Source organism: Pezoporus occidentalis, unplaced genomic scaffold, assembly GCF_034315485.1.
Source record: "Pezoporus occidentalis ecotype Australia unplaced genomic scaffold, CSIRO_AGI_Poc_V1 ctg20, whole genome shotgun sequence".
Classification (NCBI taxonomy): domain Eukaryota; kingdom Metazoa; phylum Chordata; class Aves; order Psittaciformes; family Psittacidae; genus Pezoporus; species Pezoporus occidentalis.
In genome coordinates, this window is record NW_026913856.1 from 2,473,178 (window position 1) to 2,501,036 (window position 27,859).

General features: G+C 35.6%; 1 protein-coding gene across 4 annotated transcripts in view; it reads left to right on the forward strand.

Moving 5' to 3' along the window:
* The window catches only part of CDH8 (cadherin 8), a 162,238-nt gene extending 137,640 nt beyond the window's left edge, over positions 1 to 24,598 (forward strand). For 2 of the 4 annotated variants that reach the window (XM_062618270.1, XM_062618271.1), the window contains 2 exons: positions 21,234 to 21,485; positions 22,537 to 24,598. In XM_062618270.1, coding sequence (XP_062474254.1) covers positions 21,234 to 21,485; positions 22,537 to 23,030 — 746 coding nt within the window. In that variant the 3' untranslated portion in view covers positions 23,031 to 24,598. Of the gene's footprint in view, positions 1 to 6,002; positions 6,124 to 21,233; positions 21,486 to 22,536 lie in introns of those variants that run through there. The other 2 variants (XM_062618272.1, XR_009964736.1) reach the window with 2 other exon arrangements.
* Positions 24,599 to 27,859: the final 3,261 nt, after the last annotated feature.

Consider the following 27,859-nt stretch of genomic DNA (forward strand, 5'->3'; position numbering starts at 1 on the left):
ATTCTTGGCCTTGTCAAATTCTTCAAGGCGGGAGAGACTGACTTGATGGCTGGTGAAGAAGTGCTATCCTAACCAACTGTGGATATTATAAATGGATTGCATTTTTCTCAGGAAACCTAATCTAAAAACCCATTTTTTTTTTGTTGTTAGAATTAGTAATTTTTTTATTTAACTGATTTTTCATCTTGCGTTTCTCCAAAATTCTCTCAAGTGTAGAGATAAAAGTACCCCTCCTCAAGAGCTTCGGCAAAATGATACTAGCCTTTTGGAGTCTTCTTTTGTGCTTCAGGTAACACTGTGGCATTTGGCAATTACTTCCTACTTCATGAAGTAATGACTTTATCTGGCATCGCCTGGACACATTCCTGTGTCACATTATCTAGGTGCTCCTGCTCCAGCAGGGGGATTGGACTAGATGATCTTTTGAGGTCCCTTCCAATCTCTAGCATACTGTGTGTGTGTGTGTGTGTACTGTGCAAACAGTGCAGTTTGGCATATGCCATCGGAAGAAAGCTATGGTGCTCTGTTTCTGTCCCTCATGCTAAAAAGTATATGATGCACATATTCTTGAATTTTCTCTTTCTGTATGGAACAAAAGCATAACCATTAATTATTTTTGTTTGTTGCCTGCAGGCTAATCCTATTGTTCAAACTTTCCAGATTGCCCTAAAGCAAGTTCATATGATACTTCAGTAATTAGCTGTGCTGCCCGAATACACTACAAATGCTATGATGGGCTATGTTTTTATTGCCCAATATGTTTAACTGAGTGACGCAGCAGTGTATCTACGTCAGAAACCACAAAAAAACCCTCCACTTCTCCTAGGACTGTAGTATGTATTATAGAAATTACTTAATTTCTATATAACTATATATACATAAAATATATAGTTTAATTATATATATATTTCTATATAACTATATATATATGATATATTCTGTGATCATAGTAGTATCTGTTCCTTGAAATGATACATCAGTATCCTTTATTTGTTTGGTCTGTTAAATTTGCATATTTACAACCCCTTCTGTATACAAGATGCCCCAAACTGCAGAGGCTGTAGTGCCTTTCTGATGTAAATAATGCAAAAATGTGTATTTGAATGTCATTATACATCTCACTGAAAGTCAGTAGATCGTTTCTTAGCATTCTTTACTTCTTATATCTCCTTTTCTGAGCAAAACTGTCAGTTACTGAGTAGTTTTCCGTAGGATTTGTGCCTTAGGTGAATGGGCAGCTACTGATAATCTGAAGTAAAGCAATCCTACTCTCACAAGCTGTTAATGCAAGGAGTGCTGCTCATTTAGAACCTTTACACCTTCACAACAGAAATAATAAAATTATGTAATAAAAATGTAAGAAATTAATGCAAAGTAAAAAACATGTTTTCAGTGTTAGTCCTGGTGACTAATCCTGTGACAACAAATCCTTGACTGCATAAACTCATATAGACTGACTCTCTGGTCACTTATTTTTCGCATATCTTCATGCTGGGTTCCTGCATGGGAGCAAAAATGGGAAAAAAATGAAAGTAGATGTTATGTGCAGTGTGCCTGAAAACTTCAAACCGAAAAGCCCTTAAAACTTCCGAAGAAAACATCTCATGTTTGGATGGGTGTTGATACACTCTAGCAATATGTTTGTATATTCCTTAGCTGAATCAAATTAACCCTCCCAAAAAGCTGTAGGATTACAAGAAATGAAAAAAAAACTGTCAGGAATTTAGACTACTGATAAGTATTTTGTACTGTCATGGCATCAGCAAAATGAAATGGGACCTTTGGAAATGGAATTAGCATTTGTTGACAATCTTTTTTCCGGTGAGTTGTCTTCACAAAGCATTACCTAAATTCTAATGCCAGTATCTGGATTATCTCCTGCATCCCAAACAATATGCTTACAGAAATACCTGTTTTCAGCACTGAATTCCTAATGTTCTTATGGTTTCCTTAGGTTGTTCAAGTGCAAACAGAATTTTGTGATAAAAGCATTTTCACAGATGTAAACATTTTTATATGCTGCCAATGCAATTTTTACTTTCAAAAACTAGCAAATACATCTTGCCATAAAGAGAATTCAAGTTTTTCCCAAAGGATATCTGCTATTCCATTTTTCGTATGCCAAATTCTATTTTCTAATGGAACAAAACCCAACCCAAATATTCTAGAGTGCCTTTGCATGCAGTATCTCTTCTGGCAGAAGAAATGGTGCACCTCCACTGTATGAGTGGGATATTACTACTCTCACTAGGACTTATGTAGTAGGAGCAATTACAGGGTTGCTTGGAACATGGGCAGGCCTTATCTTTCGGTTAAGGAAACCATCTTGTGGTGTGTATTCCTGCAGAAGTCCAATGGCCTTATAAATAATCAGCCTCCCCTTTCCCCAAAATACTCAATGTCTGCGTGGTGAGCTGAGCTCTGAATTTGAGCCAAACTGATTTTAGTGAATGCATAGTAAACAGTGGGATTGGGGTTTTCTTTTTAAATGGATGTGTACTTTAGTAATGGACTGTTCTGCTGGTTCTTTATAATGAACTTAATATTTATTCTCAGCCATGCATTGTCTACTATACCTATGATACCTATAATAGCTCCAAGAGTGTTCAGGTTTAAATGTCCATTTCTTTTGTTCTTCCCATCTAGCAAGTTTAATCTATCACTTATATCCTCATTGTGCTGCCTTGAAGGTGTAGGCAATGTGTCATGCATTTAAAAGGAAATAGTCTGGTATAATCACTTCAATCACTAACTGACTCGTTTGCCTTTGTATACTATTGCACATCTTATTTTAAAATATTTCCTATTTATCACCCCTTTACCATTAATAACTATTTCTAAACTACTTCAAAAATAGCTGAAGAAGACAATTACATGCACATCTCTTTTCAATATCCCAAATAATAAAAAGAAATTATCAGCACTTTTTTAAAAGTACTTCTGTTTCACTGTGTTTTTAATGTAATAAAACCTAGATTTTTTTTCATATCTTTTTCCTGAAAATATTTTAGCAGCATCTGTCAAATGCCTACTTGGAGGGTGAGTCTTTTTTTCTCACAAGAGTAACTCTCGCGTTAAAATGAGTTTCTTTCCCTGAACCAGCGTCTTTTGGCATTTCTCAGTAAGTCTCTCTGCCATTGTCTCAGCTGCCATCTAAACCTCCTTCTGTGTTTTTGATTGACTTTTCTTTCCACATACACAGCTCAGAAAGCTAAGAGGTGGCACTGCTATGTCATTGCCCTCCTTCCACTTTGCCCAATTTCAAAGTTAACCCACTGACCTCAGGTACAAATTGCCTTAGCAAGGACATCATTAAACCCCCCATTTCTTGATGGATGTACAATGAACATCTAGAGTAACAGCACCCAATATGGTCCCTTAGATTTGAACAGTAAATCCTCGTACATTTTTGCAGTTTCATGCAATCTTTCAAGAGCATTGGAAACTTCATGGCTGGCATCTGTGCCAGAGTGTGTTTCACAATGGCAGTTCTTGAGGGAAAGCTTATATATTTCTAATGTGTTTAATTATCATCCTCATTCCTTTTCTAGATCAATAATTAGGCTTTCAAAATACAACTCTAAAACCTACCAAATCACTTCCTTCTTAGTGGTTTTCTTGAAAAGTAAAATTAAGTGGTTTGATCAGAAATGTGTCTTTCAGCCTATAAGTAAATATTTTTCTACCATGTCTTTGAATATTAGTCATATGGAATAACATCTAGAAGACTGCATCTAAAATCGTAAAAGAATATGCTCATAATCTAGGAAAGAGCGTTGTTCAACTTCTCTCTTAAAAGGCATAGTTTTGTCACCAGAAATCACAGGGAATATTTGCATTGTGAGGTGCATTCAGTGTGAAAGCAGTAGAGAGTTAAAAATAAATGGTTCCAATGTATTAAAAAACAGCAAACACAAACTAACCTATGATCTGGCACTTCTGTGCCTGTATCTACCATCCACAGGTACACGTCATGTTTCTCCAGGAGGGTTCATAATGTGAACAAATGTATTATAAATATCATACTATCAGTCTTTTTTTCTCAGCATGGCATTAAAACTGGGGCTCTTTAAATAGTAAAGTTCAACATTTTTATAAACTGAGGATATCAGAACAGCCTCAGATTATTGATTTTTTAATGAATAATATAGTTAATAATAAAATTGTTAATATAAAAATCATTGAAATATTCCTTTTTTAGTGGCTGAAAGATTTTGTTCATGAAGTTCTCTTTTTAAAATATAAGCAGTGTTATAAATTGTAAGTTATAGAAGTTTAAGCAAGAAAATATAAAGATGCTTTCTGAGTAGAAAGGTCTAAGTTTTATCAAGACAAATCATCTGATAGTTAAGGCATTTAAGCTTCTAATAATCATTTTAGTTCTGTGAATTTAGCCTATTCTGACATGAAATCATATTTCAGAAAGCTCTTAATTGTTTTTTGGATGAATACTTACCTTTTTCACTTAAAACCAAAATGTGATTTACAGGCCTGAACTACCACATTCTATTTATGATCTGCAAGTTATACTACATTGCTGGGTCAGAGCCCATTTCTACAAGTAATGTCTCAAGTGTATCTTGGTCTGTGTGCTGGAAAGCCTGTAAGAATTATGATTTGTCTGTGTGGTGATAGAAGTACACTCTGCTACCTCAGCCCCCTCACTATTGGAGCAGGCAGGCAGAGATAGCATGGCCTGAAAAGGGAAAGGACAGATTCAAGCTCCTACTTGATTAATATGCAAAAAGTGGTATTCAGCCAGTGCAAATACTTTTCCTGAAGTGAGCCGTTGTGCATTAGCTGGTGTCAAGTCCCTGAAATAATTTGATTTTGTAACAGGGGAAATGCAGTTCCTTGTTTATTACACTAAGGTTCCTTCATCCTTACTCCTTAGAAGATTGACCTGATTGAAACTGCTTTGGATCGGAAACTATGTTAGATCATTCTTTGTAGCAGGAAAAGTAATCAGTTTTCCCATTTACATATCTGACAATTCAAAGATGTAATGTCATCCTGTGAAGTAACAGACTGTGTCTAAAGACTCAGAAACATGAGCCCTTTCTGCTAGCGATAAAGTGATAAGTGGCAGAGGTGGAAATCAGTCCTAGAGATCTTTAGACTGTTCTCAAATTCTAGAACACTGGTAGAATTTAAAGTTAATGATAACATTACCAAGGGACTCTAATACATTCCAGTAGTGCTCCAGAGTTCTGTCTTTCCAGGCACTGAATGCATTTCCATTTCCACTGTGCGATTTCACATTGCAGTTGAAGTAATATATTCAACTCCTTTCTACTATGCCATTTTGCTGTCCTAGCAAGGTTGCACTTTTCCATGGTTACAGTAGGGTTAGTGCCATCTAGCCTGAGAATGCCAGTGAAAATATTCTCAGTAGACACCTTTCATGCCTGATAGCTTTTTGCTTTCTTTCCCCCTTCTTTCTTTACTATCATCACTATTGACTACGTTCTGTTATTCCCCAGTGTTCTGTTTTAACTTGATGTTGAATATCAAGTGCGATTTAAAACAGCTTCCCTGGCATAGAAGGACACGATGTTATTTTCTGAAGGGAAGGTTATATTAATGTAGATGGGAGACCAGCATTTTTCCACTCCAGTTCATTGTGTGCCACTTCCTTCACTGACACCTGCTTCTGCTGTCTCTCTCATCTTTCTTCTTGCATGCAGATCACTGTTCTTTCTGGACTCCCTTCTAATTAGAACTACAAAGTAGGTGAAGACTAAGTGCAGTTCCTCTACAACCATACTTTTAAGCCCTATCTGGATGTTCTACATCTTTACAATGGTTATGTGCTTTTCACCACTTCGATGGGCTGTAGAGATGAATACTTCTTGGTGCATATAGCTGCTCTAGCTGAAACTGAATGTCAGAAAAATAGAATCAGCACTTCAAGGGCTAGCTCCTCTACCAAGCTCCTCCACACTCACCATTCTGTCTATTCTATCAATCTGAAACCTTACTCACTCCTCTCCTGTATTCAGGATACAGGGCTCCAGACAGATTCTCTCTCTCCTTCGCCCTAAGCCAGATGTGATCCATCAAGTCTTCATTCGACTGGACAGGCCAACCTGATGAGTGAACCAGCAAGGAGGGGGCTATCTGGTAAGCCGATTGTCCTCTTTAGGCATCTTTAGGCTCTTCTTCAACTCTGCTGTGTTCCCCAGCACATCTGTACTTTTTATAGTTTTGTAGCTGACAAAATGTTTCTCTGAGAGCACTCCTGTTCCAAATGCTTTTAACCTTTCAGTCCTGTTTTAGCTTAGCTCTGTGATGACAGCTTCTTTCCAAGCCTCACAAAAGTAGACTTTCAGACAACTGAGAGTTGCATATGCACATTGGAAAATTAGACTAATTTCCACAGCATCACATCCTTGCATAGAGTGCCTTTTATTTTCAGTCACAAATACATTGCTGTTTCAAGACACTTAAGTAAATATGACCCAGCCCAAAATGACTTTAAATGTCAGTGATGAAATCCAGGATAATACTGTATATATGCAGCATGCCATTACGCATACATGACAAAAGAGACTTTTATTTCACTCATTCTTAATTTATTATTTTTGCTGCTAGCAACATAATGTTGCCAAGGCGTCAATTATGTTTAATTTTATAAATCAAACTAATTAAGAACCAGATGCAATCTGAGTGAAAAAGATCTGAGGTCAGTGTTGTGCACCATATGTACAACACTGCTTATTCACGATGAAGAGATGGATTGGACAGCTGTGAATTTTCCTGCTGTAGGAGCTTCATCATGCTCAGTGTAACATACTTCTCTTTTTCCAGATTCTTTACTTTTATAATAAAACTAAAGAAAAAAGAGTAACACTGCCAAGACTTTAAAAGAATAAGTAAGGGATAAAAGTTTTTGAAAAAAAAACAGGAAAACAATTTGGTCAACAAATTGTGGAATGGATGGATCTAACCCCTCCAGGTTTTCTGCAAGACACAATTCCCATAGTGGAAGTGTTCACAGGCAATGCCCTCAATATATCTGATTTCTTGTCAATGGATCTAATTCACTGAGTAGGAGGAATGATGTCCTAGAGCTGAAGGTTCTGGCAGGGCCTCTACCTTTTTACCATCTCAGTCTATTACCTGATAAAGACATACTGCATCTTAGGAAGTTCCCCTCTGTTTTCACCTCATTGTAGATTTTGGTTTGAATATTTGGATTTTCTCTCTAATTACCTCTTCAGTAATTACAGCCCAAGACTGGTTTTCTTCCCTTTTTTTGCACCCTGTAAATTCATTGGTTGCTTTTATTATGTAATGTTTCTTTGTCTTATCATGTTCTAAATACAGGCTTTTGAGAAGGAATACCAATTTATTAGATGCTATTATTGTACTTTTATTTTGTCAATTAATGAGAAACTAGATAGGAGTCCCATTTTAAAGTTTCAGTTGTAGCAAAGATTAGAACATCAACAGCCTTCTGCTAGTGGAAGAAACTCAACAGGCCAAAAAATGAAAATTATATAAGCAGGAATCATCACATATTAGCTGTTAATTTTTCCTTTGGTTAGTAAAAATCTCCTTTTGTCATTATAACAGACATAAAATATACAGCCTATTTGCACATGGTTCCTCTATTAAAACAGAAGGTATTAATTTTTCACACTTAGCCTCAAGGCTTATCTGATAAACTATTACACAACTGACATTATAATGTGAATTAAAAAGACAAAGATCATGTTCCAATTTGCATCTTGTTTTGAACCAGCTACCCAAGTGGCGTACAGGAAAGAAAGTAATTAAAGAGGTGGCCATTACATTGGTGATTATATGAACTCTATGTCTATACGTTGTCCTGTGGTCACATTTATTCCATACCCTTTAATTTCCTCCTTACTACTTTTAAGGACATGACTGTTCAAGAATGGGCTGCATTTCTCTGGCAAGAGCAGATACAGCAGTGATACCCTGAAGGAAATATGATTTTTATATTCATTTTGACCAGAGCTTCGCACAGCAAGCTTTGAAGAACAGGGGAGACAAAGCTTGAATTCAGTTGGATGGGGTGTTTTGTACCACTTCTTAGGATATTTTCCCTACAAAATCAACTTCTGATTCTGTAATTTGCATGGGTGGTGGTGTTGTAAAATGAGTCACTTTGTTGTTCTTTAGTTAATTCTATCTAATTAGGATCTATTCTATTTGGCAAGCATCCAGTAATTACTTGTATATTTATGTAATTATTAGCATTTAGTATTTGTATAATAAATATGCCTAGAAGGCAGTCCATTCAGAGGGCAGAAAAGAAAAAGTACATTATTTTACTGAATACAAAGATCTTGCATACTGAGCCAAGTGCAGAAAGTAAATGAAATGCATAAGTTGACCTGTCTAGTCCAGAGAGAGTTTGCATATCCTAAAATTATAGGATATGCATACTTAGTAATCAGTGTTGATTATAGAGGGACTGAAGATAGGCCCCTGTTTGAAGTGAGATAATAACCCAGCTTGTTAGGCAGAGATAAATAGAAGAACTTCAAGAAAAGGACCAGATGTCTGCCTGATGGTGTTGAAGAGGGAGAGCTTGCAGGGTCCTCAAAGGTAACATGGATGGACACATAGTGAGGTTACAGTGAATCAGCAAAGCAATGATAGCTGTCTGCCCATATTAAGATAGCAAAGTCAGATCACCCCAGTTTGGCCTAAACTGTGGGCTCAAGTAACCAAACTTCATTTTTGCTGTAGGCTAAGGGCTATGTACATTCTTGAGCAGTAACTGTAACACTGTACTAATTTTTGTTTACTGCATCTGATCCTATAATAAGTCAGGAATAAAGTCTTATCAAGTGGAGGTTTGAATGGAGTTAGGTATTGCAGTCATAAACCTTAAAAGAAGCTTCAATCATAATCACTGAATATTGATGAAAGTACTCTGCTGTGTTCTGCAAAACAATGGACTGTCTTGAACCTGATCACTGACTTTTTTATTGTCCTTACTTTTTAGAATGTAATAAATGACATAGTAGTTTCACATTGCTTTCAGAAAAACAGAACTTTTGGGGTTGGTTTGTGTTTTGCTAGGAAACTTTCGTTCAGTCTAACCTAAATTTAAAGCTAAAATCTAGGTTATAGGTAATAATAAAAAATAAGATAAAAATGTTTCATGTAACCTTTTTGAACCTGTCAATCCCTAACCTTGCTTAACTCTGTCATGTCACTTTCTATAACATTTTCATCTCTTATATGACCCTTCTGTAAGTTATACAATGTTCACCCTAATAGAGATTACGAACTTGTGATCTAAGAGTAGTCTACAGAAGTTTTGGTTAAGAAACTGCTCGAGTTCAGAATAGTTCAGAATACTTTTGTATAGCTTGGTTACAGGTTTCCTGTATGATTTTGGACAAATCATTTAATCACTGTGCCTGTCATTGTGCGATGCATACACTGCAGACATTCGTTTAAAACATTTATCTGACACATATGACATAAACGGCGCCTATTAGCAGCTCTCTATGGGCTGGTAAAGACTGATTTTCAAGAGTGCTTTATGGCATCTCTTCATATTTTTCTGAAACTCCTAGTTAGAACACATGTTCAAGTTATTCTGCCGCTCAGGGAAGGAAATGGTGGAACCCAGTCTAATGACAGCTGTAGCTAAAGCATTGTTGTATCTTTGATAGAAGAGTAAATAAAGGTGAAGGTAGTTCAGACTTGATTCTACACTGTACATCTCCTTCTCCATCAACTTTATCTATCCTGTAACATTAGAACTTCCCTCTCTGTACTGCCTTTTTCTGTTCTTAAATGAGAGAAATAATTTTTTGTAACAAATCAACTTAATCTTACTTTGTGCTTGTCCTCTGCTAATATGCAAGAAAAAAAAGAAATATTTGCTAAAAACTTTAGAGTTCTAATGCAGTCTATCTGTCAGAACCACTTGCTTCAAAACTTTGTATAAAGAGCTTAGGTTTTTCTAGACTAAAATTCATATTCTTAATTTCTTTTTCTTAGTAAAGAAACTATATCTCAAGGTATCTGTTTTTTTTTTCTTCTGAAGTATTTTTTTCATGATCATGAAGAGCTTTTGGCATGTTAAGATACATTCTTCTTTGCCAGTAGAATTGCCTGGTGTCTTGTAATACTTTTATCTGATCCTGCTTCATATTTTTATTGCAGCTTCTGCCTATGAACATCATTTGTACTTTGTCAGACTCTTCATCATGAATTAGAAGACAACAGGAAAGAATTTTACCTTGATAAGGAAGTTGTTTTCTTTTAGCATGGAGATGCATTATATATTTGTACCTTATGACTTTTCCACTTGATACAAAGAGGATGAATAAGATGTCTTTCACTTTGTCAAAAGCATATTTCATTTGTGACTAACAAATGTTTTACTATTTGCAGAATCTCCCTCCTTGGAGATAATCAAAAACTGCCTGGAGACATTCGTGGGCTCTAGGTAGCTGTGCTTGAGCAGGGGAGTAGACCAGATGACCTCCGAAGGTCCTTTCCAATCTCAACCGTTCTGTGATTCTATAAAAACTCCAGAACCCCTTATCAACTGATGCTCTAGTTTGCAGATATTTACCAATATAATCACTGACTTTGTAATATTACTTCAGCAGTGAGGCAGAATTCAAATGCTGAGATCATTCCCTGGCTCGCTCTTTTTTCCAAGCTCTGTGTTGTTTCATGCAACATATATAGCAAAGTCAGCATCTTGATGTCCTAGTCTTGAAATTTAAATGTGTGCACATGTGTTCCTGTGGCTCTGATTTCATTCTCAGGAATCTGGGTAGGCTACATAATGTTCACATGGTTTGCAGAAATGTTCCCAAGAGTATCTGGAATGTTTCATTTGAAAACGTTATACTATCTATTCCACTCTATAGACAGGTAATTGGGCTATTTCCACTTCCTGAAATTCCTTCTGTGGATGAATTTTGCTGTTCCATGCATTTCAAATGAGCTTTAGTCTTCACCATAGGAGACATGTCCTCATTGAGAGGTGCGAATATAACAAGACATTATGTGTATATTTTGGATGCAAGCAGAGGTATAAATTACTGCCATTAATGGCTTGATGATAACAAATTGTTATTGTTATACATAATCTGCATATCTGAATGTCTTCAAAAAGTCATTATGATGCTGCCTGTGTGCCCAGGGGCAATCTTATACCATAGCATTTCAGTCTTTCAAATTACAAAAAGCTAATATAACTCTCAATGACATTTACAAAAATGCATAATGACACTCCTTTCAGTTCTCTCACAGAAATTATTCTCAGTGAAGTTAAAGGGAATTCTGTGTATATTAGAACTGCAGGATCTGGTACTTTTTAAAATCAAAGCCATGTTTCTTTCTTAAGTGGCACCAGCTCAAGAAAATGTTGAATAATTTTTTTTTGTTTGTTTAATTTATTTTATGACTTAAAATACTTTAGCCAATGTGAATTGTTTTTAATTTTCAATGCTCTTTGGCAGGTAGTACATATGCTAAATTTCTTCTCATAGTAAGTTGTTATGTCAGATTTATAAACCCCTGAAAACTGGCATTTTGTAGTGGAAGTGCTGACAAGACCTTTATAACACCAGTACAAATAGGCAGCATTCCAATAAATGCTGACTGTTGTATTTATAGCCTGGTGGCTGCTTTATGCCACTGTATTTCAAGGTGACCGTTATAAAAAAAAAGTAATAGCATAATAGAAATACATTGTTATGGCTCGAATTTGGTTCTGTAACTGTTACAACAAAACTTAAAAGTGGTTAATGTGTCCAATTCTAGATTCAGTTTTGAAGAACTGTTATATACTCTACTGGTAAATTGTTTTAAATTCTTGCCATGTGAATGCGTATGTTCCATAGAGTATGGGAACAGAAATGACAATTATTGTAGCATGGAAAAGTGGATGTGAATTTGCTTAGTGCAAAACTCTCTTAAATGCCAAGAACACATCACATTTAAAAACAGTAGTTCCTGCTTAAGTTTTATTTTTCTTACTATAGTATTCATAGTTTACATGATAGAAAGAAAGCTTCAATTCAAACATCTGTGACTGACTTCATAGACTCTGAGCTTTCCAGACCCTAGCAGTAAGAAGTCCCTGAAATAAGAATCGAAGGATGTGTTTGAAGTGAAGGTGAAGAACATAGGATGGGATTCTTAGAACTTTTCCATCATCTACCAAGCATACTATAAATTTAATTGAATCTGCTTGAGATTTAGCATAAGAGAACCCCAAATCAATGTAATGTTTAAAACTGTACACCTCACAGTGACCTAAGGTGCTTAATTACCTATGTCTCATTTTTTTCCTCTCCTAGAGTGCACTTGTAAGTACACATTCATAGAAAGAATAAGAGTAAGAATCCATTATCCCTAAAGAGAAATACAGATGTCAAAGCTTTGGAATATTCTGGGCTGGGCATTTATTTAACTTTGCAGCATTTTGTGGGAATCTGGTAACAAAGCAATGGAAAGTTCTTGGTTCAAAAGCAAAATATAGCCACTATTTTATCAAAGCATTATAAAGCATAATATTACTTTCTGAAACTTTTTGGTTAAAGTAACAAGATAATAGAATTATCTAGAATATGTGGATTTCAAAAATTATCCATCAGTCTATTCAAATTGCTGTGTTAATAATGTATTTTTAATGCTAAGCACATTTGACAGCCATTTCATCTCTCTTTCTAAACTAGAGCTTGGCAACCTGCATTAATTCTTACACTTTACAGATGTAACAATCAATGCACATGCCATGTAGTGATGTGATCCAAATAAAGTAAAGCATGTCAAAGCAATGTGATTATTAGTAAACAAGTTTGTGGATGGCTTATTGAATACAGAAGAGAAAAATGTGAGGCAAAAGCCAGTGCTGTTTTAGCATATCTTACATCTTCAGTGGCCTGAATTTGCTTCAGATTATGGGAGTGTCAATCGTAATGGCATCAGGGGACTCAGAAAAGATAGACGCAACAGCAGAGTGGGTGAGATTAAAATCAGGTCTGTTGGGTACAGTTCAAACAACTGTGGAAAATGTGTAGCAGACCCAGAGACCAGTTTCCTGGTTTGACTTGCCTGAAGCACCTGTAAATTAAAAATAGAGAGAGGTAATTAATATCCTAATTATTTCTCTATCCTGTTAACAATAAAACTAGTGTTGTTTCAGAGTCAGTGCATGCTTTACATCGTCATTTTTTCAGCAGGGCTTTTCTGCCCTTCCTTGAGTGGGTTAAAAAACCCAGGTACAAAATGGAAGAGTTGGTGCTGGATTGTAAGTGATCATATAGATATGTTTGATTACAGCTCTGCTGGACTAAAGGTCAAAGGAAAGTTTTAGAATACTTAAGAGACAATTATCTAAAGTTCAGACTTTTCCAAAGGAACAGAACTAGAAATTATACAGACTATTATCTAAAGTTCACAATTTTCAAAGGAAAAAGGTAGGAGGAAGTTCTTATTCCATACTTGGCAGTTAATTTGTCTGGGGTTTTTTATTCCATCAAGAACTTATTTACTACAAGTTCTGCATCAGAGTAGTATTAACATGATTATTTCACTTTCCAAGAAATTTTAACATATGAGAATGATGTATTCTTATGCATGATTAAATATTACTTTGCTCATGATTCAAAATTCCCAGCAGCACATTTTATTTCTGCAAAGGAATACATGACCTGGAAATGTGTTTAGTTTGATATTGATTAGTTAATTCAGCAGTTCACTTCAGGCATAAGCTATCATTATTTAGGCATATTGGCAAAGAAAAAAAAATAATCATGGTAAAAAATATGTGACATTTTGCAATTCTTCTCCTCATAAGTACATTTTCTCCTATGAAATACCTGTTTTCCTGTGTTCTTATTGGTATTTTAAGGGATTCCAGAAAGTCTTAGTCTCTAGAAAGATAAAAATTCATTTGAGTGTTGGCTAATGTGTCATAGGAACGTTTTGTGAATCGCTATTACCTGTGTCAGTACGGCATGTGACTTATTATGGTGCAGGAGAGACAGTTTGATCAGTCAGCTGAATTTTTATAGCATAGAAACTTTTTTCTTTTCAACTTGATGTGTGCTATCAAATTTGATAGCAGTCATCAATCTGCTTTTTCGAAGACATCACAAATTTTTGACATTCACGAAAAGCAGGTCAGTTTGGAATACCTGTGAATGCTTCAGTGCCCATATGGTTTGACTATCATAAATCAGGCAAAATATACTATAAAAGTGGCCTCTTTTATTTTCAGATTATTTTATAAGCCTTCTACTTGAATAGAACTGTTATGCCTTTACCATACAGATTAGGCAAAGGGCCATCTTTCTTGTAAACTACTCTTAACAGGATTTTGTTTGAGACAGTTATGAAGGACAAACTAGTATATGTGTAAAATACTGCACATGACATAGTTGTGTATATATTAGCATATACACATTTATGAGTTCCCATGCAAATGGGAATAAAAATGACATGCTAAATTTATTCATGAAACAAAATTATTACACTAATACTGATGAAAAAATAGATTGTTTTTCATTTACTAATGATTGGCAGATTTATAACTTGCGAACTCAAAATTGTTCCCTTTTAGTCATGTATTCCTTCAAAATGTCTTACAGCCTGTGGCAGAAACAAAAAAAAAACAACAAACCTGTGTTACATTAACACAGGTGTATCTCTTAAAGCATTTAATGCCATTGTCATGGAAGCAAGACAGTGAGGCTTCTAACTTGGAGTTAAGCACAGTCTGAACCCTACAAATCCATTTTTCAGCTCAGGGCCTATCTATGAATAGTGTTCTTTTACAAGGTGAACGCTGGTGGGACTATGGTTTAAGTTACTACTTCTGGTTTTTGTACTAGCTCAGAAAGTAGAAAGGAGGTTATGAACATCCTTTCACACTGCTTTTCTGATTATGAGAATAAAAAAAAGATTTCAAAACAGTTGAGTTGACAGAGACCTATCACATGTGGGACTCTGAATAGTGAATTGTTGTGCTGCATTGATTGGTCTGTTTTTTTCAGTATGACACTAGCAATCTAAATATGTGTTTTTTGTCAATTCTTTCATAGGTATGTATTATTGAGAAAATATGCAAAGAATAATGATTAAGGTATTGTTTATAGCTCAGGAGTGTAGAGTTGTCCATATCTTGGATAATTCTATTAGTCTCTAAAATAGGGATTGCAAACTTCCCTATAGTCCACTATTTCTCTGTTGTTAGGTTTGGATTTTGAAGAAAACAAAAAATACTACAGGTTTTTTGAAAATCTGTGTTCAACATTGCAAGGCCTCCAGTATTTAATAGTAAGTATTACAGGAGGCACGTACATGAATTCCTAGTTATGCAAAGAGCTGAAATGCTATCTTAACATTCTCCAGAATATTCTTTTCTAATGCATTTGCAGATGACTGCTAAATATTATATAGCTGACATTTCCCAGAATGTCATATGTTTTGTTTTTCCTGCTTGTACTTTGGTCGTTTCGATTGAAATCTTGATGAGGATATCTTAATTACTCAGTTATTTCAAGTTTTCATGTAAGAATAGATACCATTTATGAACTGAGAAAGGAAATGAATAAGCTGTCCTTGTCTTTTCGTTATCAAAAAAAAGCAGGGAGTATCCCAGTAAGGACATTCTTGGTGGTCTTCTATTTGTGCCAGACGACTCAGTATTACAGAGAATCTGTTTTAGACTAAGAACTGTACACAAAAAGGTATCTTTAGTAAACATGAAGAAATATATATTTCTGTCATTCTAATGTTTCCAGCTGCAAAGTTTCCAATTAAAATTCTTTCTTCACATAAGTAAGTACATCCAGCATAGATAACAATTTCCACCACAAAGTCCTTAATACCATTAATGATTTGATCTTTCTGAGAACATTATAAAAAGGATAGAAAAAGAAACACAGCAAAAGAGCTACGTAGGTTTAAGGTTACACAGCAGGGAAGTCCACTGATCTCAAAATATTAAAGACCATGATGGAATTAAAGAAATGCAATAAAGCGTGCATAGAAAACGACACTTGGATGTAAACTGACTGCTTCTGGGTTTTACTTTTGTCCTTTCATTTTATTGTCTGACTTAAAATTGCAACATGCATTATTGTACAAAGGGGAAGATGAAGTTGACCCCTGCCTGATAATTTCACACCCAGATTGATGTTGAAGCCATTAAAGTCATTTGTGTCCACTAAATCCAAAAGTTGCTTAGTATTAAATTTACTCCTTTTTTCTTTTTTTTTTTTTCCCCAACTCTTCCATCCAAGAACCTCAAAAGAGATTAGGGGGTCTTGAGAACTGTTAGCAATCTGCAGGAAGCAGCTGGCCCTGTGGTAAGCATGTCCTTGGTTGTGGTTATTCAAACTACTTCTGTCTAGAAATCACGTTGGACAACTTGTAAAGACTTTCTGCATTGTCCTACTTTGTTCCAGAAGTGAAGGAGATACTCCTATAACAGTCTTTCATGGTTGTTTCGCAGATCTGCTTGCAAACGTCAGAAACTGAGAGTCATCCAGTGATCTAAACAATTATTAAGAACGCTTATCTGACACTATTCCTTAAGCCCGCAGGACACAATATAGCTGCTAGTCCAGTTAGTACTGGACTACCATCAGTAGTTAAATGGCATTTAATTAATCATCAGTTAAATGGCATTTAATAGGACCATGGCATTTCAGTGGACTTCTTCAATCCCTTCCCCACCTAGAAGGGGCCAGAATTCAGGGAGGCTCATTTTGACCAAGAATGTTAAAGGACCTCCTGAATAGAATATACCTCACTGACTATATATATATATATATATATATATACATATATATAAAAACTTGCCTGTGGCAGGTTTCCTCACAGCTTTATGAGCAGAGAGGAGTTCTTTTTTTCTGTGTGTAATTTTCCTTGTTTTGCCAAAAGAAACATGAAAAAATAAATAACCTGGACAGAGCTATAATGAAGGATCAGTGGGTTAATTGGAAAGATGAGTGAAAAGTGATTGTCTCCTCTCCTGCTGAGCACCTGCTGCCAAGTTAATTCATGCAGCAGTGCTGTAGGTTGTTCCTGGTGAAGATTCCTGCTGTTTTGTCAGCTATGGGGAAAGGGAAAGTCCACAGAGAGGAGAAAGAAAATCAGGTAACTTGAGTTTATTGCTGATCAGCTGCTAGAATTTATTTTCCTAGGAAACAACTAAAATAGTAATGAGAGAGTCATTGTTCTTCACTCAAGAGTCACAACTCCACCAAGGTATATTTATTTTAGGACATAGCAAAGAAAGGGAAGGACTTTGTTGCTGAACAGAGTTCCCAAGGCAAAATTGAATACTTGCCATCCATTGGTAAAACAATTTGGTTATTTCATTTTGCTTTTGCTAATGACTGCTTCTGATGGACAGTTTCTTTCTGGGCACAACAAATTCAGCTTTAGTCTAACACAACAGTTTTTAGGGGAAAAAAAGAAGAAAATATCTGTAAAAATATCTGTTAAAAAAAAAAGGTTACTCTCTTTTCTCCTTGTCTTGCATCTCTTCTTACATAGTAATGACTGTTCTGCCATTACAACTTTGTTTACACTTAAATAGTCCAGGTTAAATGTCCCAAATATCTTATGTATCTTTTACTTTATCTCATTTCTTTTGAACTTGAATTAGTAACTATTACTGGTATAAGGTACTTTCTTATACTCAGCCTAGCTTCACTGATTGACAAAAATGAGCACCTTATTTCCTCCATCTCTCCTCCTTCCTTTTGTTTTTTCTGCCCTCTTCTATTTGTCTCTTTATAATACTCTTCCTTTTCTACTTTGTTTTACTCTCTGATTCTGGCTTACTAGAATTTTTTGAACTAGGTAGAGCAGCAGTGAGCATGTCAGAAAGGTGGGAGGATCTGAAGCTGTTCCCAACACAAGCAGCTTCTTTTTTTTTAATAATTTCTTCCTAAAGCAGGTGCTTTATCTCTTGCATATCTATAAAGGGCAGGGATGCTGGGGCTCAACGTATCAATCCTTTCCTCCAGCTGGGACAGAGAAGGACTGTACCAAGTTTACAGGAAGGAACAGGCTGTATCAATTCAAATTTCTAGTGCACAAGTCACTGCGTAATATAATTGTAAAAGTCTCTGGAGTTCTGAATAAATGACTACAGATGTGACACTTCTGAGTAGGATTTGTATCAGAAAGAAAGAGATGGAAATTGAGCCCCACATAGGTTTTTTTCTCCTTTGAAAGGTTGAAGCAAAAAGATTAAAGATGCAACTTATGCTGAGATATTTTTAATTTTGCAGGAGAAAGTCAAATGATAACAAAAAGATAAATTTATTTTTCTTTATTTGAAATGAGGGGGGACGGAGGTGCAGAGGAAGAAAAATGCTATCAGACAAAAAATGTACATTTGGACATTCCGGTAGGTGTGGTGGTCACTCTTCCTTTACCAGAGTTTACACCAGTATTCAGGAAAACTTAGCTACAATATAATTTTACTAACATAACCTTTCCTTTTGTTCCTTGCAGCTCAGCTAGAAATCAAGCGTGACACTGGAAGTGGTTTAACTTGCACACATGTGTGCTTAAATCTCTGACACATTCAGCCAAGAATGAGTGCAGTTTTTGCTTAATTCTAAATATGTGCTAGTTGTTAACTTAAAACATACTTGACTTTTTCCACTGCATCACAGTAGCACATATGACACTGGGTGTTGTCGGGGAGTTTGGTCTTATTTGAGTTGTCAGAATTCTTAAGAACTTATACCTGAACTTTATCTTCAGTAAACACATCTGCTTCCTTTAATTTTAAAAAGGGCACAGGGAAGGACTAGGCTATTTATTTAGCTCCAAGGTGCCATCAGTTGTGATGTGACTGTTTCCAACTTGAATAGATAAAAGCTCCTGGAAAAAAAATCATTAGGGATCCTTTTTGTTCTGCAAAGGTATTACAAAGTTACCATATTTATACTGCTTTATAAAGTAGTTAATTTTAGGTTGATCTTCATGTGTTACATACTCTAAATGCTATGAAAAAAATGCTGAAATGATTACATAATCTGCAATATAAATTATAGTAAGAACCTCTCTAGGCTGTGTAAGAATGATAGCTAGGTGGTTCCACCATGGACTGCAAAATCAAAGACCCCGAACTTCAGAAGGAGCCTACCTGAAGTTCAGTTTCTTAGTCACTGAATGGGAAAACAAGCTTGCTTGCTTTCTCTTGTGTGAGACAATTACCCTTGTAGTTACAATTGTCCCTAAACACCAAATAGTCTTTCTTCACCTTTTTCTTATGGCAGTAATGAATTAATTGTAGAAGTTATCTACTGATTGATATCTTGACATAGACTCAGGACATGATAAAGTTCAGTAATGCTTCATTCTGTAAGCAATATATTTCTATAACTACCTTTATTCCTTACTAATTTGCCTTTTTACTAAGAAAGACTTATAAAATACTGCATTTAAAATTGATTTATTTTGGGGTGTGAAAAAAGCTTTTATAGTATTTGCTTCATAAATGTTTTCTCCTTCTTCCTGCTCTGCATCTTTCCCTGGCTTTTGTACTTCATAGAATGCCAGCTATTTAGAGCGTACATGTGTCTTTTATGTCGGGGCAGTAATAAATGCTGCACAAATACCATGGGCTGTCAGAGATGTTCCTGGTGATGACAGTTAGTAAAAATGAAATGTTGCTGAACTGTTTCATGTTTTCAAGTGAGTGACCAGTACCAAGATCAAAGTAGATACAAAGCTTGCTTCGAGTCACTCTGTGTGTCTGCATACACGTTATCAGGCACTTCAGACTTTTTTGACTTTAAGCTCCAGAACAGGGTCTTTGTTGCATCTGTCATATGAACTATGCCTGCCTTCCAAGTCTCCTTTCCCTTATGCCTACCATATAATTCTCAGTAATTTCTTTTCCTCCATGGAATGGCATTTAGTGATTCCATGTGCCCATTTTATTGCATAAAATACCAAGAGGCTTACTCTTGTTCATGATACCTTTGGAGAATTAACTTTGGTAGCACAGGAGAAGAGATATTCATGAAAAGAGCAACAATCTCCTTTTCTCAAATATGATGTGCAGCTTGATTTTTAAACTGTCATCGGATCCCTCAGTAGCACACACACAGGTTCCTATTCTGCATGCATTAGTATCCTTGCATTAATTTGTGGTGTTATTTTTGATGAAAGAACACAAAAAACAAACTAGTACAAGTCAACATGCACTCCCTTAGCATATAAATCATAAAGCTGAATTAATCTTTTTTTTTTATTCCACAGAATAAAGCAGGTAAAAGCTAAAGTGAATGTTTAAGTATGTAAATAAATTAAAATGTTTTGCATATTTGACATGCTCACTAATCATGATTTATATCTGAGCATAGTGGCACACACAGGATCATTAAGAGTTGACAGTAGTATGTTGTTAGATGTCTGGAATCTGTAATGCTTACAATTGTACACCATAGATTCTATATGATTACGCTTAAGGAAAATCAGCTTGTAATCATTATGAGGGTGAACTGCAATCTGAGTGAGTGTAAGAGGTTCAACTGTGTAACTTTATGTCTGGGTAGGAGGCCATATAGTCAGACGCCTCCGTATGTTTGTAAAATTCAGTACCTGCATGCGGGTGCAGAGGTAAGAATGTCTTGTACTCATTTTCGCTCACTGCCTTCAGAGAACACACATTTGGTCTGGTTTAGTTTGTTGTATTTTCATCATTGAGGCCCAATAAATGTTTATCACCAAAAATTAGGCCTACAACTTCTAACTCATTCAGCTTTTCATTTGTTTGTCTTTATATTGCTTATTATTAAAAAGAATATAGCAGGACAAAATATTGTGCAGTTTGTATTTCTAATTGATGGAACATTTGTTTAAAATTATCAGTATGCTTTATTGAATTTTGGTTATGTTAACATTTAATTTGTCTTTGTTGTACTGGTTGAGTTTTTATGACTTTGTGATTTGAAACAGTGATGAATCATGATGGGAGGACATCTATAAGGATGCATACAGTGAAGAAAGTGAGGGGTTACCACAGGACACAAGAAAACACATATGGTGCACTCATTCACCTGGGGCACGGGCAGCCAGACAGAAAGGGGAATGATTTGTATGTCACATGCTGCTGGTATAATGAGTATAACAAAGTGCATTTGTGTTTGTGTGTGTTTTCTGAATTCATCAAGAAAAAGCCATGGGTTTATCAATTATTCTATGTTTTGAAACGATGCAAACTTTCCATTTTACAGATAATACTCTCAGCATAATGGCAAAGCATAGTGGATTCAGCCGGCAGAAGCAAGAAGTGTATCTACTGCCCATCATAATCAGTGATAGTGGGAATCCTCCCATGAGCAGCACTAGTACTCTCACCATTCGAGTCTGTGGTTGCAGCAGTGATGGTATTGTCCAGTCCTGTAATGTTGAAGCATATGTACTTCCCATAGGATTAAGTATGGGAGCCCTAATTGCAATATTAGCATGCATCATTCTGCTGCTAGGTATGTATCCATTTCACAGTGTGTTGTTGCAAATGTTTTTGATTCCTGGGTGGCTGGAAGTAAGCAAAGACGGCACATAGAAGGACATACAGTCTAATGTCAGGACTGCATCTCTACTGTGCTAAGAATGGAACAAAAGCCTATAAAGCAAAGTACCAATCTCAAGTAATATTACACACAAGTTATATAATAAACAAGTATGGAATATGAGCCTGAAAATCCAATTGGATACCTGATGGAAAATAGATTTCTTTTATATTCTAAGAGATGCATGAGTTTATTCTGGATTGCAGTGGTATAAGAGACATTACAGTTTTACAGTATAAGAAACACTGTATATCTTAATAAAACATATAAAATTTGTATACATCATCAAGTGGGGGAGAGAACAATGAAGGAAGAGACCTGTTTCTGTGCTTTGCAGCTTCACTTTACAGTTGAGATTTCAGCATAAAGCTGCAAAAACAACCGTGTAACCAGTTCAGAGATTTTTATGCACCTGTCCATGATTCTGACACTGATGTATTTAAGCTCTTTCTTTCTCCCTTACTGTCTTACTCTTTTTTTCAGTTAAATAACGTGAGTCTGTTGCAACATGTAAAAAAAGACACTGATTTCCTGCTGTCATCAGGGCTATGTTTTCAGAAAAACACCCTCTGATTTTGGAAAACTCCATCCATAAAGCAGATCGTTATAGACTATGTTCAATGAATGATGATAGCTTTACTTCACCTAGGTTTGTAACTTTTCCAAAGGGAAAAGTTGTTGTCTAAATTCAAGGCTCAAAAATGGAAATATATGAAATCTTACCTCTTACATAAAATTGAGCTTCAGATATAAGCTTGTAAGATAAAACTAGAGAACTACCCAGAGCTTCTGATAAAATTTTCATCACTCAAATAGGGGTAAGGTTATAGGTTTTTCAGCTTTTTAATACCTTTATGACTCTTATTTTCACAAAAAGCAACCTATCACCTTCCATAACTGTGCTTAACATGTAGTGCTTTGATTGGATTTTTTCCCTAACCAGACTGTGATGCTCTTTTTGCAGTCATTGTAGTGCTGTTTGTAACACTAAGAAGACATAAGAATGAGCCTCTAATCATTAAAGATGATGAAGATGTGAGGGAAAATATTATTCGCTATGATGATGAAGGAGGTGGAGAAGAAGATACAGAGGCTTTTGACATTGCGACTTTGCAAAATCCGGATGGAATTAATGGATTTTTGCCTCGTAAGGATATTAAGCCTGACCTTCAGTTTATGCCCAGGCAGGGTCTTGCACCTGTTCCTAATGGTGTTGATGTGGATGAATTTATTAATGTAAGGCTTCATGAAGCCGATAATGATCCCACAGCTCCACCATATGACTCTATCCAGATTTATGGCTATGAAGGAAGAGGGTCAGCGGCCGGTTCCCTTAGCTCATTGGAGTCCTCTACATCAGACTCAGATCAGAATTTTGACTACCTCAGTGAATGGGGTCCTCGCTTTAAAAGACTTGGAGAACTTTACTCAGTTGGAGAAAGTGACAAAGAAACTTGACAGGGGATAGCAAACTTCTTCACTGTTGACTTAATGATCATGTAATATTCTAGAGCCACTGCTGTTAGTTAAAACTAATGTGGCTTTTTGTTTTAGAGGCAAGTTTAGCGCCAATCATCTATAAAATCAACTACATTGTAATGTTGAACCAAAAAAAAGTATATGTTAGGAGGTTAAGTCTTGTGGAGTGTGAAGTAAAGTATGTGGAGTGTCTATAAGTCTTTGGATATTTGATATTCACTTGACCACTCTAAATATGGGGATTTTGATCTTTGATTATCTTCAGTGAATTGAAAAGAACAAAAAGCAATCGGTGCTTTCTTAGAAAATTGACTTGCAGGGATTTTGCTGTTGAACAGTAGGTCCTGCCAGTATGTGTAAAGCTAATGGTTTGTTTCTGCATTGCCAACAAAGATCCCACCACAGAAATGTTACAAGCAATATCTTGGTTTTCATAGCGATGCTGAACAGAAACAGCATTGTAAATTCCTACTGGCTTCTACTGTGCAGTGACCATACATTGTACATACAGTATCATTGGCCATGTAACCACAGACTAAATACATCTTTAAATATTGTGTCAAGCCTTAAAATATTCACATGTTCTTAATCCATTCCAGTGATGGGTAATAAATCCTACTAATGTGCAGAGATTGAAAGGCAGGGCTACAAAACCTTGCTGTAAAAAAGGATCTTTTTATAGAAGAAGGTTCAGTTCTGTGTTTTGTCTCATGAAAGTAAAAAAAAAACAAAAAACAAACAACTGTTAAAGGGGATGTACTTATATGAAAGAATTGCTGATTTTATTGCAAAAGATTGAATTTATTTGTTTAATCTTTGAAATAAATATTTTATTGATGTCCATTGCTGCTTTTATTTATTAAGCCTGGTAATCTATAGAGTAAGATTATGAAGAAAACTAAATTATATCTGTTAGATCTTTTTCTATATATAATGAATGTTTAATACATGTACATTTTGAAAAGAAAAATGACAAATGGTTGCCAGATAAAGCAGTTACCTATCCATTTGCAGTAGCTGAATTTTAAGAGAATGCTAGCAGAAATAAAACTTTCCCACAGAAAACTTGACAGTTTTATATCTTCATCGTAAATCTAGTTCCTGGTGTTTTTAATACAAGCACAAACAGCTGGAAGTAAACTGGTTCATGTGAATATTTAAACTATAGACTTTTAGAAATCCACACATAACACAGTACAGTAAAAAACATGCTTATAGTTCTCCACTGTATTAGAGCAGGAACCAGTGTGTACATAATTTTACTGCTTATGTTATTAGCGTTTCTTTTCTATAATATTCATAGTGATGCACCAGGGCTCTTACACACAGAGAAAGAACACTAGAAGCTGCAAGCATACTCAATTTGTAATGCAAACTTGCCATTTAGAAGTAGCAATTGTATAATAAAACTACATATTACATGCAAATCATTTTAATTTTCTACTTTGTTTTGAAGCTATATTATTGTTTGTTTATTTACTCCATGTACTGTATCCAGAGAAACTCCTGTATTGTTTCCTACTTTGTGAAATATATTTTTATAAATACTTTTCTCGTTATTGCTTTTCTTCCAGTTTTACCTGGACACTGCAGAAAGGAATCTGCCTGAATAACCTCATAGTTTTTTTGAGGAACATAGTTCCTTCAACATCATTTATTTATTCATTTAATACAGTCAAAATAAAAAAGGATAATATTTGAAACAATTTTTGACAGTGTTTGCAGAATTAGATATGCAGCAGCCTGTGACCACAGGAGTTAACGTGTGTGTAATTCACTGTGCCAAGATGAAAAATAACCTCACACTTTTTTTGTTACAGTATTGCTAGGAAAAACAATCCCTTCTCCTTAAGCTCCTCAGTAATATTTGTTCTGCAAGCAAAACCATCTTAATGCATTATTCCCAATTTTGCCTGTATTTCAAAATGGAAACATTTACTCTGCTTTAGCTGTGGCATGGCTGGCTTTAACATCTGTAGTTTGTGGACAACTAATATGCTGACAGCATTTCTATTTGTATTATAAAGATTTTATTGAAATTCATGAAGTATCCAATTCATTTAAGTTACTTTGCATTTAAAAAAAAAAAAAAGCCTCTGAATAACTTTATCTAGCAATTTTGGTAATACTATAAACGACACAGTGAAGTCATCTAAAGATAGAAAAGAAGAGTCATGAAGATTTCAATGAAATCAAACATGTTTATGTAACAGATTGTGATAACAACCAAACAGATTCTTACTCATCACTTGCAGAAAGTGCTGGGGTGTTCTGAATTGCCGTGCCAAATCTAATAGTAGTGTAAATGGAAAAGTCTGATTCAAAACTTAGACTAACCCAATTTCTAGCCTATGTCCCAGTCCTGGGAGCAAAGAAAGAAAGGCACTGTGAGATATGGATCACATTATTGTCTATAGTCACAAAGTGTTCAGGGCAAGCACCTGTGACTATGAGTTACAGTATATACTGTAAAGTTTTGCAAAGCTCTTTTGTAGGAAAACTCACAAAAGGATAACCTTCTGATTGCCTTTTTGATTGAAAGTTCCATCTGAGACCACGACAGCACATTCAGTAATAAGATTTCCAGGAAAAAAATCCCATCAGTGGCACCGTAGGAGAGGCAAAGCATGACAGAAATCTCATCATTGTCAGTCAAAAAGAGATGGTAGCTACTACTGCTGAGCATAGCTGTAAATCGTGCATTTATACAGGCTTTAAACATGAATATCTACAATGCAAAGGGGAGAAAAGAAATAATGAATTTGTGATGAATGAATAGTGACGAGCTATTTCTCGAAGTCATTGTTGCTCCACCAAAGGGAAATGATTCATTCTGCAAACTAATTCCATGTGATTTGAATATAAATTTCATACTAATACATATTAGAGGGTTAAATGTTGATCATTAAGTTTCCCAGTACTTCTCCTTTTTTGACAAGGAAATTAATTCAGTATAAAATTGTTTTGGATAACAACAGTATTTAGGAGGATTAGAACCACATTGTTCTACATTACACATCCAGACTTAGACATATTAGCGACATTCTTTTAAAGCATGTAAAATGGTAATTCATCTTTTTCAACAACATTTAATTAGCAATTGACTCGTAAGCGACAAGGAAAATGCATTAAATTAGAATTATTAATACCGATAAATTTTAGAATTAAATTCTCAAAATCTTTTACAAGTGCCAAGCACTTTAGAGTCCCGTTGATTCTGGCTTGCCTTCACCTAGCTAAGTCTTACACTCATTCGTCAGAATTGCTAAGGTAAATCATCCCACACATAAAAGATGGAAGTTGAAGTTTTTGGCCTGTACATTGTACAGACACAAAACTCAGCTCAGGCATTTAAGTATGCAAGTACTGTGAACTGAGTGTGTATACATGGCTACTAAATACAACCTAGACAACTACAGGTCTTCAACACATTCTCTCTCTTATAGTAACTGAAAGCATATGTTACTTGTGTGCTATGACCTTGAAATCAAGTAATAGAAAGCTCATTTAGACTCAATCCATTTTTTACTTGGTATCATGTGTCTGTGATGAATTTGAGATGACTATGAAATATACAGGAGAAAAAATGGCTGAAGATTTTCATTTATATCAGCAGCTGCTGATCACAGGAGAAACATTCAACACTATGGCAACTCCAAATTCCATCAACTATCTTGCAGCACAGCAGTAAGAATTCTCAGTCTGGAGAGCAGACAGAATGTCTGCAGTATGTTAGAATCAACTTTATTTGTACAGCTCTAATAGAGATGGAACTGCTGATTTTAATATACAGAGAAAAATACATCAACTGTACTATATCCATGCAGTTGCATATACTTACATATGTGTGTGACAATTTTTTTTTTTAACAGATTGCATGGTCATAGAATTCAGAAATGGATAAATGGGCTTAAAAAGCTTCTTCAAGGTCTGTCCAGCTGGAGGAAACATTGGCAGCAGTCGGTTTCCGTATCTCATTTTCCTGGGGTATAATTTCAGCCTTAATTGAACTATTTGACTACTTTTCTCTTTTTCCCTACCCTTCTATACACCAGTTCAGCTACCCTGAGCCATAATATTGTGAGCATAATGTTAGGAAGTAAGTTCATTGATACGTAAGACAGCTCTGTTTCAGCTAATGCATTCAGTGACTGGAAACAAGATGGTAGGCCAGGATAGTTAAATTCACCAAGTTCTATTCCTTCTCTCTTATTGTCCTATTTGTTTTTTAAAACAAATAAAAATCCCACACAACAAAAACCCAAAATCCCAACAAACTACTGTATACATGTGGCTTAGTTTTCAGAAGATTGTATTATTACTTAAATGAGTTTAAGTGTTGCATAAAAAAAGTAAAATACATGACTAGAAGCAATACAAAACCCTATCATAGGAAGATCTATAGTGAATAGTCTGAGTTATTTATACCAAAGGTCTGTTTTATATTTTAAATTATGCTGAGAAATCTAAAGCTAATGATGATCTAAAGCTAATTTTTACCAGGGATATCAGAGATAACAGAAAAGGCTTCTATAGATATGTCGCTAACAAAAGACAGACTAGGGATAACATGGCCTCTCTCAGGAAGGAAATGGGAGAACTGGCTACCTTGGATTTGGAGAAGGCTGAGGTTCTCAGTGACTTCTTTGCCTCAGTCTTTACCGGGAAGTGCGCTGACTGTGCCACTCAAGCCTTGGAAGGCAGGTGCAGGGACTGTGAGAATGAAAACCTTAGGCCCACTGTAGGAGAGGATCAGGTTTGAGATCATCTTAAGAACCTGAATGTACACAAGTCCATGGGGTCTGATG